At 35.6% G+C, this 20,000-nt stretch overlaps 2 protein-coding genes across 11 annotated transcripts in view; one reads left to right on the forward strand and one right to left on the reverse strand.

Annotated features, from left to right (window-relative positions):
* The window catches only part of LOC106870688 (protein ecdysoneless homolog), a 42,182-nt gene extending 26,294 nt beyond the window's left edge, over positions 1 to 15,888 (forward strand). For all 3 annotated transcript variants that reach the window (XM_089364327.1, XM_089364328.1, XM_014916845.3), the window contains 12 exons: positions 51 to 138; positions 5,415 to 5,593; positions 6,437 to 6,578; positions 7,326 to 7,376; positions 8,751 to 8,879; positions 9,607 to 9,744; positions 11,325 to 11,410; positions 11,844 to 11,947; positions 13,362 to 13,530; positions 14,076 to 14,143; positions 14,505 to 14,686; positions 15,514 to 15,888. In XM_089364327.1, the coding sequence (XP_089220453.1) occupies positions 51 to 138; positions 5,415 to 5,593; positions 6,437 to 6,578; positions 7,326 to 7,376; positions 8,751 to 8,879; positions 9,607 to 9,744; positions 11,325 to 11,410; positions 11,844 to 11,947; positions 13,362 to 13,530; positions 14,076 to 14,143; positions 14,505 to 14,686; positions 15,514 to 15,873 (1,696 nt within the window). In that variant the 3' untranslated portion in view covers positions 15,874 to 15,888. The remainder of the gene's footprint in view (positions 1 to 50; positions 139 to 5,414; positions 5,594 to 6,436; positions 6,579 to 7,325; positions 7,377 to 8,750; positions 8,880 to 9,606; positions 9,745 to 11,324; positions 11,411 to 11,843; positions 11,948 to 13,361; positions 13,531 to 14,075; positions 14,144 to 14,504; positions 14,687 to 15,513) is intronic.
* Positions 15,889 to 18,647: 2,759 nt separating this feature from the next.
* LOC106872652 (transient receptor potential cation channel subfamily M member-like 2) overlaps positions 18,648 to 20,000 on the reverse strand; it is a 94,538-nt gene continuing 93,185 nt past the window's right edge. For all 8 annotated transcript variants that reach the window (XM_089364321.1, XM_089364320.1, XM_089364319.1 and 5 more), the window contains one exon: positions 18,648 to 19,341. In XM_089364321.1, the coding sequence (XP_089220447.1) occupies positions 19,261 to 19,341 (81 nt within the window). In that variant the 3' untranslated portion in view covers positions 18,648 to 19,260. The remainder of the gene's footprint in view (positions 19,342 to 20,000) is intronic.

The raw sequence follows: 20,000 nt of genomic DNA on the forward strand, positions 1-20,000 counted from the left end.
CATTCAATGTTGATGTTGTGCTTATGTTATGCTCCTGTAATGTTTTTCAGAGTTAGTGACAATGACAAGGAATTCCTTCTGATCGAAGCGGCTGATGTACTTCCAGAATGGCTTAACCCTACCACTTCTGAGAACAGAGTAAGTATTGCTTGTGTGCTTTGTTGTTATTTCTGCAAAAAGTTTTCTGATGGATGGAAGATGTCAAAAATAATGATTGGAAGAAGTGAAAAAAAAAAAATCATGTAAAATTGAGGTGCCAGCATGAACAACAGATGTCCTCAGTCAAACTGTCCAATCCATGCCAGCATGGAAAGCAAATGTTAAACGATGATGATGATGATGAATACACTGCTAGCAATTAAGGGGCATCCATCTACAGAAAATCTTCCACAACAAATTTTGTCAGACCCATCTATGAGGGCATGGAACATTTAGCATTGAAACCACAATAATGATGATGATGAGGAAGAGGAGGATGATTTAGCACTCAAATTAGTCTAATAAGTGGATATTAGTAATTGAAAAACAAAAAACAATATGAACTGATAGATAAATAATTTCCACACACATTCAGTGAAATAGAGCTGTATCATCTCCCAGCTGTATCATCTCCCAGCTGTATCATCTCCCAGCTGTATCATCTCCCAGCTGTATCATCTCCCAGCTGTATCATTTCCCAGCTGTATCATCTCCCAGCTGTATCATCTTTATTTTTCCAAAAAATTTTGCCTGCATTCATTGCAGTTATTTCCGTTGCTTTTATGTTTTAATCACTTGAAGAGGGAGTTTTTGCACACTAGTTACATGGGTAGTAGTTAATCGGTGTTTTTTTAACTCCCTGTATTACATACGTAAGACCCCTGTTGTGTGTGTCATGTATTTTAGCCCAGTTCTCCTCCTTTTCTGCTAATTCGTCATCTTTTCTAATAAAAAATGAGTCAGCTAGAGAGAGAGAGAGAGAGAGAGAGAGAGAGAGAGGAATTCTACAGCAGTGTTGTATGCGTAATGGCAAACAACTATAGAGAATGAGAGACAGGAGAGTTGATTCCTACACATGTACTGCTTCAACTCCCTAAGAACGAATACATGTCATGTAATTTTAATGCATACTTAAATCGTGTATGCATGTTTGTTATTTGTGTGCGTATATGCACACATGTATGTCAATGTGTGAGTATTTGCTGACTGTAATTAAATGGTGACTTCTATACTGATTTCATTACGGATAGTAACTACTGTATGGAATCCTATTGATTTGTTTCTGTCTGTACCATACTGTAAACATTGTACTCCAAGATTACTGACTCTCTAAAGATTTTTCTAAGCATTGACTTAGTTATGACTGCATTACTAAATTATAGTTATCACATAAGTGTTATAATCGAACGATAACTATTTTATCCCACATACATTGCTGATACATGGAGTGTTTGTTTATTTTATTTTATCTGTTTTTTAGTTTTTTTTTTTTTAATAGAGAAGACCTGTTAAGTCATGTAAAACCAATATCGTAGCTGTGGCCAGTGCCCCCTGACTGGATTCCATGCCGATGGCACATAAAAAGCACCATCCGAATGTGGCCGATGCCAGTACCCTCTGACTGGCTCCCATGCCGGCGGCACATAAAAAGCACTATCCAAATGTGATTGATGCCAGGCCTGCTTGACTAGCCCCCATGCCGGTGGCACATAAAATGCACCATCCGAACATGGCTGATGCCAGTAGCCCCTGACTGGGTCCTGTACCAGTGGCACATAAAAAGCTCCATCTGAACGTGGCCAATGCCAAGCCCACCTGACTGGCTCCTTTGCTGGCAGCACATAGAAAGCACCCCACTTTATTTAAATGAGTTTTCCTACAGACCTCAGGATACTGAAAGGTCTGTCAGCTTAACATGTTCACAGACCCCCAGTACTACCTTTGCAGCCCACCATGGGTCTCTTTATTCTTTATTTTACCAATGGGTTACATTCATCATCATCATTCGCCAGGAACTGGTAAGGGGCCAGGGACTGCACCAGGTTCCACATCAAGTTTTGGTTTGGTTTCTATGGCAGGATACCTTTCCTAATGCCACCCACTTGACAGAGTGTACTGGGTGCTTTTTATGTGGCACCAGCACTCACACCCCTGTGCTTTTTTCATGGCACCTTGGTTTTAGGATCTCAATTCAGTTGCGGTGGGCTTGTCTTATTATTATTGCTGCCACAGTAATGAGATGATATAGAGTGTCCATAAATGACCTAAACTGGACTGCCTCTCCCAAGCCATCAGTTTGAAAAAATTACATTAACTCTTCAGATTTCTTCAGTAAATGTATTGCTTATTTATTCAAAACATTTTGAATCGATCATGTGCTATCTTGTAGTTTCAAGATTTCAGTGGTTTGTTTGTATATTTTTAGAATGACATTGTAGGGTAGGTGTGAGAGGTTGGATGTGGTCAGTTTGAACATAAAACAGGTTGAATATTCTGGCTAGATATGGCCAGATTAAATGCTAAAGGATTAAGAAACTTTCAGAAATTCAACCCCCCAATGAGGAAGTGCATCATCTTGCTGGAAAATCACTGTTGTTGCAGGTGATGCAACTATGATGCAACAAATAAAGATTATTTTGGACAACCTGTGTTATGCTTTAAATTAGTTCAGTTTTACATTTTGCAATTTGGTGTGAATTTTTAGCTGCAAGTTGGCATGGAAACTTGGAGTCTTGTTACCAATCAGACGTAATTAAAATTGATATCAATACCATGATTATAGTGATACACTGTATATAATTGAGGATAATGAATGAGAAGAGCTCTTATGATATTCTTAATGAATTTACAGACATCACAATATTCGTTGTGTATTGTTCAGACATCAAAGTGTTATATGATATTGTATATTCTAAAGTTAGAATATTATTGACCACGTATTGCAGTGACTCATTGCTCTGTGGCAAATACTTGGCAAACTCATAATTTCAGTTCTTATTGGAATCATTTTTGGCAGAAACCATAAATGCTGCATTTTCCCATTTCTTATTTCTGTAAGTCTGTGATGAGCCATTGATTGACCTGTCAGGCCATTCTTTGAGCTCAAACACCCACTGACTGTTATTGTTGACAAATGTATTGGGAAAAATAAACACAATGCAAAACAAAACAAAACAAACAAGCAACATAAAGCACTTTGGTCGGCCTGAGTTTATAGTAGAAGATACTTGCCCTAGGTGCCATGCAGTGGGACTGAACCTGGAACCATGTGATTGGGAAGCAAGCTTCTTACTACACAGCCATGCCTGCGCATATTTTAACAATTCCTAATAATGTTTGATTATAAAAAAAAATATAATAGAATATTTCTACCGTAAATGGCTAGGAGGGTCCATCTGAGTGAAATAGGGAAGAAGGGTCCAGTGGTAAAAGGAATGGTTGAGAAACACTGATGATGATGATGATGACAAACCATAATAGAAGACAAAAAACAACAAAATAATCAGAAACTAAATATCATCTTTGTTATGAAAAAAAAAAAAAAATATTCCTCTTGCTGTTTTTGCCAATCTATGTATGAAAGTTGGTTTAATCATATCCTCAATGGATACATAATCATAAAAAAAAAACGATCGGAATAGGATATTGGCAAATCTGGTTTATTTCTGAAAACAAAATAAAATATCCTCAAGGCTGCAGAAATATTTGCAGTGTTTTCTTTTTTTAAATTATTTGCTCATCAATATTCGCAGATCAATATGAATTGTTAAATTATGTAATGAAACAAGGAGGAAAAAAAAAAAAGGAAATTTAAATTATTTGTGTACAATTTAGTGAAATGTAATTTTCTAACAGATACATAGATGCTGGTTGGTTATTAAAAAGCTAAAATTTACAGATGACTATTTTTGGAAACATGAAATCATCTTTCAACTGGTCTGTCTGTTGAGTGTCTGTGTGTATTTGTAAATATATGTGTATGTGCACATATGTACGTGTGTGTGTGTATATATGTATGTGTATATGTGTAAGATGTATATGCACGTTTATATATATATATATATATATATATATATATATATATATATTTATTTATTACACATACACAGGGTGTCCCACTGATGAGTTTCAATTTTTAATAACTTCTTTATTAATTTTGATACAATATAGAGGACACAATGGAAATTAATATGCACAAGTTAAATTTTGCAATACCACTACATCACATGACATGGCTTAAATGGCAGCCATTTTCAGCTTTGCACACCCATGCTCTTTTCAAAACTTGCACCATAACACCCTCAAGAGTTTCAGACCCCACTTCTCTGATTTCTCTATTTATGTTCTCCTTCAGCTGCACCAGGGTCTCTGGTTTGTTGACGTAAACCCCCTCTTTCAGGTATCCCCACAAGAAAAATTCCAGACGAGTCAAGTCTGGGGAATGTGAAGGCCGTTCAAAGCAGACGTCACACATGGTTCCAGCAAGATGGGACAACTGCTTATACTGCCAGAGAAACAGTGCAGTTGCTATGGCGATGCTTTGAAGAGAGAAGAATCTCCCATTACGGCAATGTCAACTGGCCTTCACATTCCCCAGCCAGGTTTCTATGGCTGGATGCCCTGTCTAATGCCAACCACTTTACAAAGTGTGTTGGATGCTTTTTATGTAGCATCAGCATTGGTACTTTTCATGCGGCACTAGTGCGGGTACTTTCCATGTGGCGCCGGCACAGGTACTTTTTATGTGACACTGGCACAGGTACTCTTCATGCAGTTGGATACTTTTCATGTGGTGCAGGCAGTTTTCATGTGATGCCAGTACAGGTGAATTTCAAAGGGTGTCAGTGTGAATGCTTTTCATGTGGGGCTGGCACAGGTGCTTTTCCCATGGCACCAGTGCCTATTCTGTGCTTTTCATGTGATATTTTCAAAATTAATTGGAATAGGGGTAGGGTATTTGAACAGGAATATAACAAAATTATTAGAATTGTTAGGAGTGGCTGTGTGGTAAGAAGCTTGCCTCCCAATCACATCGTTCCAGGTTCAGTTCCACTGCGTGACACCATCAGCAAGTGTCTTCTTCTATAGCCCTCAGGCCAATCAAAGCCTTGTGAGTGGATTTGGTAAATGGAAACTGAAAGAAGCCTGTCATATATATATATGTGTGTGTGTGTGTATTTGTATGTCTGTGTTTGTCTCTCTAGTATCTCTTGACAACCAATGTTGGTGTGTTTACATCCTCGTAACCTTGTGGTTTGATGAAAGAGACCAATAGAATAAGTACTAGGCTTACAAATATAAGTCCTCGGGTTGATTTGTTCAACTGAAGGCACTGCTCCAGCATGGCCGCAGTCAAATGACTGAAACAAGTAAAAAAATAAAAGAAATAAACTACTTTCCATCTTTCTCACAGTAATTTTTTTTTTCTTCTTCAGGTATTTATCAAAGATGGTGAATTACACATAATTCCAATGCCAACATCATCCAAAGATTTAGATTGGTTACCATTGTTCACACCTACACTCCAAGAAGCAATTCAAGCCGTACATCAACATTCTAGTGAAATTCTGGCATCGGCAGAAATACAGAAAGTCATAAAACGACGACTAGAATGGTAAGCTGTTTTCAATAACTTACTGGCCCTTATTGGTAAGAGATTCTCCTTTCATAAAACAGCTTCCTCTGTTTTTTCTTCTATCCTTCTTGAACTACAGATTCTTATGTCTTTTAAGTAAAAGAATTTATTTCCTACTTTTAGTAATTCAGCCCAGATTTAATAATAATAATGAAATTATTGTGTAAAATGCCCCGTTGCACTACAACTTACCAGAGATGTATGTACAATAACATAGAATTATGTACACAAGTCAGAAAAGTGAACAGTGTATGGGTCATGATATACATGTGTGCATGCATACGGAGGTGGGAATATCAGGTGTAGTGTTGGCAAATTTCAAGGAGCATGGAGGTTTTAAAGGATACAGTATCTTGGCAACTAACAACTGATGCAGGTAGTTTGTTTGTTCCATGCTTCAACAACTCTGAGTGTGAAAAAATGTTTTCAAAAGTCATGGGAGCTGTGCTGTTTTCTGACTTTGTAGGCATGCCCATATGTGTCTAACACACATGGAATTCCATCTTTCTCCTTTCATCCTCTTCTTTATAACCCTACTCAGATTATCTTTGGTTACCACTCATTCCCACTACCTCTCTCTTATACAGGAAATACAACTTTTATTTTAGAAATATTGAAATTTATGAGATAAGTTATTTGTTAAGTTATCATTTGAGATTTCTGGACTTTTGATATTTATAAAGAAAAGTGAGAAAAATAATGATAATATCTTAAATTCTATCCTTTAAATTATTTCATGAATTTAATATAGAAAATCATTAATGATTAAGCATTCTCCATCAATCAATTAGTTAAATGATAATTTGTCTTATATCTTTGCAGTTACCCAGAAAAAATCGCGCAAGACTTTCACTCTGCTTATTGTTATATTCCTGCTGGATTGGCCGTAGCCTTGACACAACGTCCGTCTCTTATAGCTGCTGGTGTTAATGCATTTTATTACAGAGATCCTGATGATTTGAAGGTCAGTTTAAATCATCATCATCATTTACTAATGTAAATCAAACCAACTTCCAGTTTGCTCCTCTACTACCACTACTACTACCACTGCTGCTGCTATTTTTTTTTCTTTGGTCACAATGGACTAAGATATTGGGGTACAGTACAAAGACAAGATACAAAAACACTGCATGTGCATATTGCGTGTGGAGTTTAATTACCCAAATAGAAAAGGTGAAAATCAACAAAATCAATTGGCAAAGATAGAAATGTCTCAACAAGAAAATATAGAGCAAGAAATTACTTTGGGTAATTTAGGGTGTCATATATGAACCCTTGTATTAATTTGACACATGAAAAGCAAAAGTGCCCTGTCTCAGTTTCATGCTGTTGTCCATCATCATTATAAATATGTTTTCCATGCTGGCATGGGTTGGAGGGCTTGACAGGAACTGGTAAGACCAGGAGCCACACCAGGCTCCATAGTCTAATATGGATTGTTTTCCACAGTTGGATGCCCTTCCTAATGCCAACTACTTCACAGAGTGTACTGGGTGCTTTTTGCATGGCACCAGTACCAACACAAATTCTTATTTTTTGTGGCATCTAGTTTTAGGATGTTGTTGAGTCACGTGACTGAGTAGGCTCATTTAACATTGCCAGTCTCAATGCCCTCAAAAATAACATTGTTTTAACTTGGGAAATATTTAAATGAGATTATTTAATCAATTAATCTGTTAAGTTATTCTACTGAATCTTTTTTCTTTTTCAGGCTTGTCGCTCCTTCCGTTATTTTCGTCCAGGAACAAGAGTCATGACATTAGTAAGTTCTATTTCTCTCTTTCTTTTTCACGTAATGGCTATGGCCATTAGCACACTGGGCTAAATGCTTAGCAGCATTTCGTCTGTTTTTATGTTCTGAGTTCAAATTCCACCGAGGTCAACAGTGCCTTTCATCCCTTTTGGGGTCGATAGATCAAGTACCAGTTGACTACTGGAATCAATGTAATCAACTTGTCTCTTCCCTTGAAATTGCTGGCCCTGGGCCAAAATTGGAAATTATTATCACCATCATTGAAAGGGACTTTAATAGTAAAATCTTAATTTGCATCTTGATCTTGTGTTAAAGATAAGTACCAAACCATCTGGGAATGTTACCTGTAAGGAATTGATGCTTTCCTGTCCCAGGAGGTATTTATCTCACATCCATGACATGGAGAATTTACTTAGTGTTCTTGTGTTCATGTAGGATGAGAAAGGTTTAAAGAAGTGCTGTATCTTAGCATCAAAAGGTTTATCACCATCATCATCATTCGAGAAAAGAAATTCCAGGTGTGGAAACAAAATTTGGAAGTAGAGGGCCTTGAAGTTAACTTAAAAAAGACTAGAATCTTTGCATTTCTTTAACAGCACAGTAGTCTCCCCTACATTCATTATTGATGCTTTTATTGTTGTTTGCCCGTGTGTGTGTGTGTGTAGCCTTTCATAATTGTCATCGTTTTGTCGTTTTCCATGGTGGTAATGATTGGCTAGGTTGTAATAGCCCAACGTGGTATTGTTCAAACTCACAGCCCTCCTACACAGATTGGAGAACCATGTTTCACTTGCGCATCTTATCTCTGGCTATGGTTTGGTGGCTGGATGGCTTTCCTAACACCAACCACGTCACACACACTTATTTCTTATTGTCTGCCATGCTCCTAGATGAGTACTGTTCGTGTTACAACTTTCTAAATGTCAAATTAAATAAACTTAATTTTTCATATTTTGATATTGGAATAATCAGTCATTTTTATATACTTGAAATTATTCTTTGAATTGTTTAACCCTTTTGATACCAACCTGGCTGAAACTGCTGTAATACAAATGTCTTGTTTTCAAAAGTTCTGAATTAAAATCTTCCACCAAATCTTAGTCACAATTTATGTTCCTAACACTAGCTTAATGATTGCTAAGTTATTTTACTGAATTCTTTGTTATATTTAAAATTAATTGAACGAAACACAGAGCATCTCAGCAGAAATATGGTAAGAAAAACAATTCTTAACCCTTTTGATACCAACCTGGCTGAAACTGCCTCTGGCTCTGTAGGACAAATGTTTTGTTTCATAAGTTCTGAATTAAAATCTTGTTTAATAATATATTTTAACAAGTTATCCAGAAGCTAATATAATTATTTCTTCTTTTTTTGTCACAGGTAAAGTTTACTCGCTGTTTGTATGCACAACTTGTCCAACAAAACTTCCAACCCCACAGGGAGAGTGGCTGGATTTTACCAAGTTCTTCAAACCCTAAACATAAAGCTCATGAATTGGGGATGAAATTAGTGAGTAAAAAATGCAAATAATTTATTTAAATTGATTTGAATGTCAAACTCTTTTTGAAGTCCTCTAATTCATGTTTTATCTTCTATTTGTTTGTCATAAGACTGTGGCCATGCTGGGGCACCACTTTGAAGAACTTTTAGTCAAATGAACTGACCCTAGTACTTATATTTTTTCAAAGCCTAATAGTAATTCTATTGGTCTCTTTTGCTGAACTGTTAAGTTACAAGGGTGTAAACACACCAGCACCAGTTATCAAATTAACCACATGGTTTTAGATTCATTTCCACTGTGTGGCATCCTGGGCAAGTGTCTTCCACTATAGCTTTGGGTCGACCAAGGCTGCGATTTAAGGACTGTGTCAAGTCCTCATTAAAAGCCTGTGGTATACAAGAGACTGACTGGGAGAACAATGCCTGTCATCGCCACAGAAGAACTTAAGTGTGCTGCTTGAAAGCACACTGTTGGTGTAGTGAATGGGGAAAGCTTGGTTTGCAATGTTTGCAGTCATGTATGCTTGTCAAGAGCAGGGCTCATTAGCCACCAACGGAGCCGCAAATGCTAAATATAAGTTAGTCCTGAATGTTCCTGAAGGTCAACAATAGTCTTCCTTGGTCACGAGTGGATGGCCATCATATATGTATCTATTGGGTGTTGCTTAAAAATATTGCTTCTAGATTTTAATATTAGCTTTTATTTTTGTAATTAATTGTACGTTTTATCTTTTAGGCTCATGGTTTTGAGATCCTTTGTTCCAAGTGTACAAATCCTAACTTACAGAATGGAGAAAGTAATGACAACAGGAACATACCTGATGTTAGATTAGAGCGATTTATATCAACCCTCACTGATAAAGGATATTTTAAGGTGAGTCCACGAACAACCTGCAAAATGATTTGTTTGTAGGGATTAAATGTTTGCGTCGCACATTTGCTCACTCCCTCCATCAAATCAACATTGTCTATTACAGGTGCAAGATGTGCCACATGACAAATGTTGAGGTGATCACAGAACAACATGAGATAAAGTACTCTGCTCAAAAGCACAATGCATTGCCCAGCCTGGGAACTGAACTCATGAATCTTGAGTGCAGTGTCTCTAACCACTAGGCCATGCACCCTCACATGCTAGGGAATTATAGCACCAGTGTACAATGCAAACAGCACACTTTCTATCAGTACAAGTTGCATGCAGACCCCTCTCGGTGACCATCTACTCAATAAAATAAACTCAAAATGCAAAATCACCTGAACGTAGTTTGTTACTGCTGCCAACTGCAGTTTTCACATTCTCTAAAATTCCATGTACAATCACCCAGACACAACACATCTGCAACATCTAATAATAAACTGATAATACCATCTTGAGAAGATTATTCTTTCCTTTCAATCCAGAAAAAAGAATTAAGAAAAGGACTCAAAATATTACAAACACACATGCTGGTGCCATGTAAAAAGCATCCAGTTCACTCTGTAAAGTTGTTGGCATCAGGAAGGATGTTCAACCATAGAAACTATGCCAAAATAGACAATGGATTCTAGTGCCGCTCTCCAGCTTGCCAGTTTCTGTCGAACTGTCCAGTCCATGCTAGCATGGCAAATAGACGTTAAATGATGATGATGATGATGATGGTGATACAAAAACCAGCTCCTGTATCAGTAACTTCATTAACCACAAATACTCTGTGCTGGGGTACACCACATCACTAATTGCAGGAGCACAATAAACTGTTGCCGTGGGACAGAGAACATTTTATCCATGTGACCACCAACCAAACTTAACAAAACATAGAAACATTGTACAGTAGCCAAAACAAACAAAAGATAAAATATGTATAAAAACATCAAAACTAAATGTATTTTCGTATTTTAATGCCAAGGGAAGTGAGTCATGGTGATAAGCATTGTCATTTCACTGCTACCAAGGTTATTTCTTTCTTTGTGTATTAGTTTGAAAGCCAAGTCAATGGGGAGGAGTTACAACTAGATGAAATCTTCAAGTGGTTTAAAAGCACAAAGTATCCACCAATATCCAAGTGGCTAAGAATGTGTCAGCAAAAGGTTACCTGGGTGTGGCCCAGCTCCCTTAGGGTGTGAGAAGATAAGGGCTGAAGCACTCACCTGAGTGGGGTTTCTTCTCTGAAGAAGACTTGTTGTTCATCTTTCTTGAGAGTTTCTTACCACTACAATTGTGTTGGAGTATACAGTAAGGTCCTCACCTGATATTATCTGGTCATTATATAATAAACACCTGGTGCAATAACTGACCATCATAGGTCTATACGTTCAGGGTTGACCTTTGCTTAAATAAAAGTTTTATGGATTGTTTCTCTTCTCCACTTTTCAATGAAGGATTTTATCAAGGGAAGATTAAAACCACCATTAGTTGTTGCTATTTTTACTTTTTTATTTTCGTTTTGTAACATAATATTGTTTTTATGTTTCCAGGGAGAACTTGAAGGATCTGTACTATACAATGAGCATTTGGAGAAAGCAAAACAGTATTTTAAAGACAATTTTGATCACACTCCTTGGTAATTATATTTTTCAAATTTCAAAGTATTTCTAAAACAAAAAGTAAATGAGTCAAGATCAGTTTTGTTGTGTCTCTTACCTTTTATTTTTGATTGGTGGGTTGGGAGAAAGACTGCAGATGCAAGACAACAACTGAATTTAGGTGTGAAGAAGTTTCTCAATGATATTCGAAGAGTTGACAACACTGGCAATATGTATTATTTTCTCAAGGCAGCAAAGCTGGAAGAATGCTTAGCAGTATTTTGTCTGTCTTCATGTTCTCAGTTCAAATTCTGCCAAGGTCAACTTTATCTTCCATCCTTTCAGGGTCAATAAAATAAGTACCAGTTACGCAGTCCTTTCTGATGTCAATAAAATGAATCCCAATCATGTGTTTAGTGGTGATTTAAATGTTAATGGAATATTTGATTGTTTTTCTGCTTTGTCTTACAGCAACACAGAGCAACTGGGATGTACGGTGCTAGATTTGATTCATCAGATTCCTTACAGCATTGAGGAGCTCAGACTCCAAGAAAGGCTACTGCCACCAGAAGATGGTAAAAAATTATGCTATATTTGATATTTTAAAAATTATGCTGAAACATCAATATTTTATTCACACCTCTCACAACAATTGACATAGGCGCAGGTGTGACTATGTGGTAAGAAACTTGCTTCCCAACCACATGGTTCCAAGTTCAGTCCCACTGCATGGCATCTTGGGCAAGTGTCTTCTGCTATAGTCTTGGGTCAACCAAAGCCTTATGAGTGGATTTGGTAGATGGAAACTGAAAGAAGCACATCGTACACACACACACACACACACACACGCATGTCAGCATGGAAGGCAGACGTTAAGCAATGATGATGATGTGTGTGTGTGTATGCCTTTGTGTCTGTGTTTATCTCCCCACCACCACTGCTTGACAATTGATGTTGGTGTGTTTATGTCCCCGTAACTTAACAGTTTGGCAAAGGGGACCAATGGAATATGTACCAGGTTTAAAAAAAATATATACATAAGTACTGATGTCAATTCACTCGACTGGATATTCTTCAAAGACATACCCCAGCATGAGTTCTCATTTTAATGTGGGTCACAGGATGGTTTTCTCAACAACAAAGCATAATCTCTGTTTTATTGCTGGTCGGATGATAATGTTTAACTTTATACTATGCTTATATATAAGACATACATCAGCAGAGTTGTCATATGGGATTGTGGTTAGTCACAGGTGTTTAATTGGTTGCCTCTGTAACATGGAGTTTACTCAACCAAAGCTGATTGATAACAATAATAAAACAACAACATATTAGCAGAACAATATTAAGAACAACTCTTCTTCTAAATTTATCAGTTTTCAACCATGACATTCCCTCAAATGAATGGAGATGAGGTAGAGTAGTGAGGGACCCATTTGTCTTGCAGGGTACGAATTAACCTCACTAGTGCTGGTGCCACAATGAATGCACCCAGAACCCTCTCTAAGATGGTTGGTGTATAAGCAGGGACAACATAGAGTTGAAAGGACCATTTAGTCTTGTTCTGTCCTGGATATGATAACTTCTCAGGTGCTGGTGCCGTGATAAGGTATACTCAGTACATTCTATAAATCCCAAAACAAACCCCATCCTGTTTATAATTTTACAATAATGTAAATATTGTGCTAAACAGAAGCTGGATTAGATTAATATTAGCTCAATATAAGAATTATCCCATTGAATATTGGTAGTGGTCTCTTTGTAAGTTTCTAATTGTACTAAAATTTCAATTTTCCTTAATTGTTCTAGAAGAATTTGGTGTTTTATCAGATGGCTGCCAAGCACTTACAATTCTACATCATGTATTCCACTACAAAATATTTTAATAAATAATTGACACTTTAATATATATTTGTTTACTATCTATTTATTTATTTAGTATGTATTTGTTAGTATATACTTATTTGGTATATATTCATTCCCCTGTAGATGACTCTTGGCTGTATGTTAGTCCACAAGAAGTTGATGCTATGATTTTGAAAGCTGGTGGTAAAGATCCCTCAAGATGTGAAAAGTCTTTTGATCCAAATCAAGTATCAAACAGCATGAAATCCTTTGTGGAAACTGTCTCAGACTATGAAGGAGCTGAATTTCCAAAGTAAGTAGTATTCATATATTACTGTAGATATTAACCTCTCTCTCTCTCTCTCTCTCTCTCTAAACAAATACAAACACAGACACACACACTTGCCCTGGCTGTTTTTACTTAAGTCTTCCTTGTTCTCTCTCTACTGCCTATTTTAGTTGGGTCATGCCAACAAGATTTAGCTCCTTTCTGCAAGTGCACAAGCATTGGCCCTCACGGAAGCAAAGTGGTTGAGTATAAGGGACAGGTTCCTCTTATGATATTCCTGTCATCATTCAGTGACAGGTTGTGCTATTCAGCAGTTTGCTGTAAATAAAATGTTGGGTGACAGCACTAAGCAGTGATGTGCATAAATACAAACCTGTTACTAGTTCAAATGTGCCTGTGGCATATTTGAACCCATAAAGAAAGCGTTTCATTAGCCTTAAAATGTCTATCTTTTTGACTAAATAATACCAGAGAGAATCTCTTGAAAGGATTGGTGCCTTCTATAAGGTTTCTGTATGGAACTTTGTACTTTGTATTCCTATTTCATATGATTTTGTCTTCCTTTGCAGAGAATGCTTGGAAGATGATATCAACTTTGATTCCACAGGATTTATTCATGCCATGAATAAAGTTTTTGGTAAGCTTCCAATTATTTCTTTGTTGGTTTCTTTTGATTCTGAAGGTGACCGATTTTTATAAAGGAGATGGAGAGTAATTATTTCAATTATGGACTTCAAAAAAAAAAAAAGAAAGAAAGTAAAGGAAGCATTGTTAAGCCTTGCAGGTTTGACTGAATTTGGAATGTTACACAATAAATCACATCAACTTATATGTTGGAAAATATGGTAATCAGTCAGCTTATACTTTTTGATAATTATTACTTGTATTCTCAGAAGCTGTTTAACTATCATAGATGCTTTTGTTTCATTGCCAAGTAGATGTGTTTTCACAAACCATATTTCTTTATTGATACGATGTTTGTTTTTATCATATACTAGAATTTGATGAAAGCAGTTCTGACAGCAGCTCAGAAATGGATGAGTATGATTGGAATTCTTCAGATGAAGACACTTCTAGAACCAGCTCCAATTCCAGAAGTGAAATGAAATCATATCTTAAAGAAATGGATCTGGAATTATCAAAGACTACATTAGGCAAAAGTTTTGAATATTCGAACAAAGTAAGTTGCTTGCAAAACAGTCATAATTTTTATTTTATTATTAATGACATAGCTTTGTTATTAAGAAGCTTGCTTACCAACCATGTGGTTCCAGGTTCAGTCCCAATGCATGGCTTCTTGGGCAACCATATCCTTGAGAGTGACTTTGGTAGAGAAAAACTGAAAGAATTTTATTGTTTGCATGTGTGTGTGTGTATGGATTTTTTGCAACAGTGTACTGTGTTTGTATGTATGTATGGATGTGTATTTCCATGTGTGTGGATGTGTGTCTCCATATGTGTCCTTGTGTCAAGTGAAGTGTGTGTGTATATATGGTCATGTGTTTCACCAAGGCAGTGTATTTTAACAGAAATGTCATGAGAAAAGGGCTAAGGATACAATTGTCTGCGTTCAGCTACATTATAATCCAATGAGTTGGTGATCCTGCTACATCATCATCATCACCACCATCATTTAACATCCATTTTTCATACTAGCATGGTTTGAATGGTTTGATAAGAGTTGCCAAACTGGAGAGCAGCACCAGGTTCCAATTGTCTGTTTTGGCATGATTTCTATAGTTGGACATCCTTCCTAATGCCAACCACCTTACAGAGTGTACTAAATGCTTTTTACATGTGTGTGTGTGTGTATTGTTTACATTCATCTATCTTTGAGAAGTGATGGAATTAAACAGAATAATTCATTTCAGTTTAAATATTTTGATTCCGATTTATTTTTTGTTTCACAGTTCGTGTATATTCGAATTGGCCAAATTATCTGCCAACATGGCATTGGTATTTTTGACTGAGTTCTCAATTAATTCAACATTTTTGCATATTTTCCAGAAAAGCAAACCACCACGACCACCTCCCCCACAAAAGCTTTCGGAATCTTTGCCAAAGAAATCAACTCCACCTCAACGACCTCCACCACCACCACCACCACCGCCAAAAGTACAATCAGTCCCTCCAGCTGAGTCGGTTCCTCATAATGGGTCCAAGCAATCCCCTGATGACATAGATGATGAAGACGAAGGGTTTAGGCCTGTTAACATTGATGCGAACATAGTGAAGAACCTGTTGGCTTCTCATAATATTCAACCAGGCCAACCTGGGCCTGCAACAAACATTTTGTCTTCGATGGGTGTAGACCTTCACCAGGGTAAAAAGAAAGAGATGTTTATGAATCGAGCTGGAAGCAAATAAAATCAATTAAACTGATATGTGCCACTATTATATATATCCATTATATATATATATATATATATATATATATATATATCTATATATATATATGCAAGGTGGCCCAGAAGTCACATGACCATTTTAGTGGCTTTTGGGTCACATACATATATATATTCACACACACACCCACACGTAATTTCTCTTTCTTCGCAGAACATTCACCAATATTGACATTAGAAATCTCTCTCTATACATTTAGAATTCATTAATTCTGGTTGTTGCTGTATATATAATGCTGCTCCATACCACTATTTTGGTCATAATTATTCTTACCTCTGTCGTTTTCATATTACATTCTCCTCTTTCCCACCAAAGTTTAACATTGTTTATTTTATGTTTTCTAAGTTTGCAAAGTTATATTTGTTTCCCTTACATATATTTTGTTTGAACATGGGTAACAAACATAGGTTTGAAACTCTGTGCACATTAAACTATTTGGAGAATCACTTTAAGACTGGATTTGTGGAGTTTTATCTAGGGTCAAGTCTACCTGATGGAATTTTTACTTGTCACCAATTTGCATTCCTCAGCAAATATTTTACTCAGCACCTCTGGTTAATGAGACATTGTTAGTTGTATGATTCTAACATTGCTTTGGGTGGTGAGATTTAGCCTCCTATAGTGCCTATTTTCATCTTGGTGGAATGGGCTATTTAGAGTTAAGTGTCTTCACTACAGATCTCTCTCTCTCTCTCTCTCTCTCTCTCTCTCTCTCTCTCTCTATATATATATATATATATATATATATATATATATATATATATATATTCAGTGCCAGCCAAGGGAAACAAACCATTGACATTTTAATCAGTAGGTCAACATTTTATTGACTCTGCCATTAATGACTCTCATAGAACATGGCTTACTCAGAACATGGAAAGTCCAAACGATCTTGTGTAATTTACAGGAGATTGTAGATTAGTCAGTCAAATCTTATTGCTTAGAATTGAAGTATCTACAGAATCTTTCATAAAAACCTATCAGAAATATTTCTTTTCGAATTCTAATTTCCACATTTTTTTCCCCTTACATTAATTTATGAAACCATGATGCAACCATCTTTATTCATTTTGAAAATTTACAATTTTATTCTTATTTTGACCCAAATTTACATTAAATATTTCGATTTACGTACTCAGTCCACATCTCAAATCACATTGATTTTTTTAATTCATTTGTTTTTTTTTTTACATGATTGACACATGAAAAAATAATTATGAATCATTTTCATTAGAGCAGAAAATCTCTATTATCTCTTAAAAACTTCCTAGTAAATGCTAGTCTTAAAGGCTTCATAGTGGATGTCACTTTAAGGCAATGAATTAAAAAGGATCCCAAAATGAAAGGATCTTTCAATGAAACTAGTAGAAGATAAATTCAACATTTCCTGTTTTAATGTACAAAATTTTATCAATTTCTCTAACATTTGCGCAAATGTATATATGTTTATGTTTTTTTTTAATCTCTTACATTCTATTGAGTTATTTCAAAGACAGAAAATAACTCTTTTATTACAATAACCGTTTTTTACATGCTTCATCTTCACTTGGCACATGATAAAGAATTTTGTGATTTTTATTTTATATTTATTTTTTACACTAGAAAGAAGTCTCAGAAGACTCTAGTAAAAGTGCTTGATGCCAAACTAATGCCATGCTACCTATATAATCTGTGGAGTGGTTTTATTCAGCTTATTATTGATATTTGGTTGATTTTCACTTGAAAAAGAAAAAAAAAAACCATACTGTGTGATAAATATTTACCACTGCTTTTCTTTGTGAAAAGTTTTCCCTCCCTAATTTTGCTTAACGTTTTATTTTGTTGACATTCTAATTTTAATTGCATACAAGACGAAACACAAAGAATGACTGGTCAAGAATTTTCTAGACCATGATTTTTGTCCCTCATTGAAGGCAGTACAAATTTAAAGCTGACATCTTCATGTTCCAAGTTCTCTTGACAGTGTTGCCTCTTTTGAGTTGGACAGCTGTAAAGGAATTGTGATAACAGTTCCAGGGGACAGTGTCATGTGATAGGATCTTTTATAAAAGCAATTAATTAGAACAACAGTCTTTCCAGAAAATTCGAGGAGTGAATTTTGAAATTAATCTCTATCTTAAAATAGCCTTTATTGTATAATCCAAAATCTTTAAAGATCTGCTTATCCAGAAAATACCAGTTAGGTGCTATTTTAGATATGTAGAAACCAAAATATAACAAAATGTTTGTTTTGTCTTTGGTGCCAGCCGTATATTTTTGTATCTGAAATTCTATTGTTATCTTGTAAAATACAACTAAATAAATAAAGCAATTTTTTTTTCTTACAAACAATATTTGAGATTTATTTGCTGTTAATACTATATATGTCCAATGTCTATGCTACCTTTCTTCTTTTGCAGCTCAATTTTTATATTTTGTTTTTAGTTTAATTAAACTTTTGTAAAAAATAAATAAATAAAAGATTGTGAAATTTCTGAATATTGTTTATATTTTAGAAACTTAAGCAAATATAGAGTGAGTAGAATAGTTTAAATATAGCGTGAAGAACATGGTTATTTACATCCAAGTCCCCTCTTTGCTGTCTCTAATTTGGAATGGATTATACCCTGGTATTATACTCTGTGTCCAGTATTTCAAAGTGCTTTACTAGTAAAATATATTTTAACGGTTTAACAAAATATTTGTATTAATTATATTTTTCTTTTGCATTTCTTTAATTAATAAACAATTATCACTTTTTATTTTTAGAATTCTTTATTTTTATCCAAATTGATCTTTCATTTCTGTGAAAAACATTAATTCACATGCACCCCTCCCCCACAACCCCATAAATTCACATGCACCCCCACCCAAAACCCCATAAATTCACATGTACCCCGCCAAAAAAACTCCATAAATACACACACCCTCCACCCCCAAATACTGTAAATTCACAAGCAGCCCGCCCTCAAAAATATGTAAAAATACATATATTTCTTTTTGTTGCTAAAGTTCCAAGGAAAAGCAGATTGTCTCTTTATTCTCTCTCCTTGTCCTTCACACACCTCATTCAAGCTGCCTCCTTCTCTATCACTTGTCTTTCCACCAGCTATGTTATTCCAATAGCCAGAGGACAGAGGCATAACGCTTATATATAAATACAGTTTTTATACACGATGTCTCTTGTATGACCCACCTGACATAACTATTGCTTACATCCATTTTGACTACAACTGCTGTTCTTGTTGCTGCTGCTGTGTCTGGTTTGTTATAATTAATAACTTCCCAATACTTTTGTCTATTAAATATTTATTACATTGTTGGTAGAAAGACATATATAGACAATTCCATACATATTCAACCAGCGTTTCAACAGGAAATCTCTGCTTGAAGATTTTCTCCTCTGAGTTTTTCTTTTATCCAAGCAAGTGATGTATCAATATCGTTAATCTGAAAGTAAACACCAATTTTTTGTTAATTAGTATTTAGAGTAATGTATCTTGCCATATATATATATATATGCGTATATATATATATATGTATATATATATATATATAGATATATAGGGCAGGGAATCGTCAATTAGTAATAAAATTAATAATTAACAATTTTGCCGGGTAGCTCAGTATGAAAAAACCTTATCAGTAAAACCATTTATAATCATAAATATATAGGGATTAGCAGTATCCTGCTTCTCCAACATACTGAGAATTCAGAAATAGCAGCCAAAGAACTACTGATTCCAAAACTACAAATTTTTCTCTAATTGATAGCGATATTTATGGTACACACAGAACAGAAGAGAAGAGTAAAAAAACAAACCTGCCTTTAGTTAATTTGGTACGACGTTTCACGGTTAAGGGTATGAATTTCCCCATTCCGATCTTCAGCCAAATATTCTAATAAATTTGCCAATGTCTAAATAACTTAATTTTGACCATGCGACATCAAGACCACGTGAGGCAGACATATATATATAAGTTCAAAAAAACACAAAAAACAATAACAAGAAAACAACAAAGTGAGGACGTGATACGGATAGTGTTATTGGATGCTCGGGAAAGGAAAGAGAGAGAGTATGACGTTTCGGGCGGAACCCTTCGTTGGA

Source organism: Octopus bimaculoides, chromosome 16, assembly GCF_046866305.1.
Source record: "Octopus bimaculoides isolate indiv1 chromosome 16, ASM4686630v1, whole genome shotgun sequence".
In the NCBI taxonomy this organism is placed as follows: Eukaryota; Metazoa; Mollusca; class Cephalopoda; order Octopoda; family Octopodidae; genus Octopus; species Octopus bimaculoides.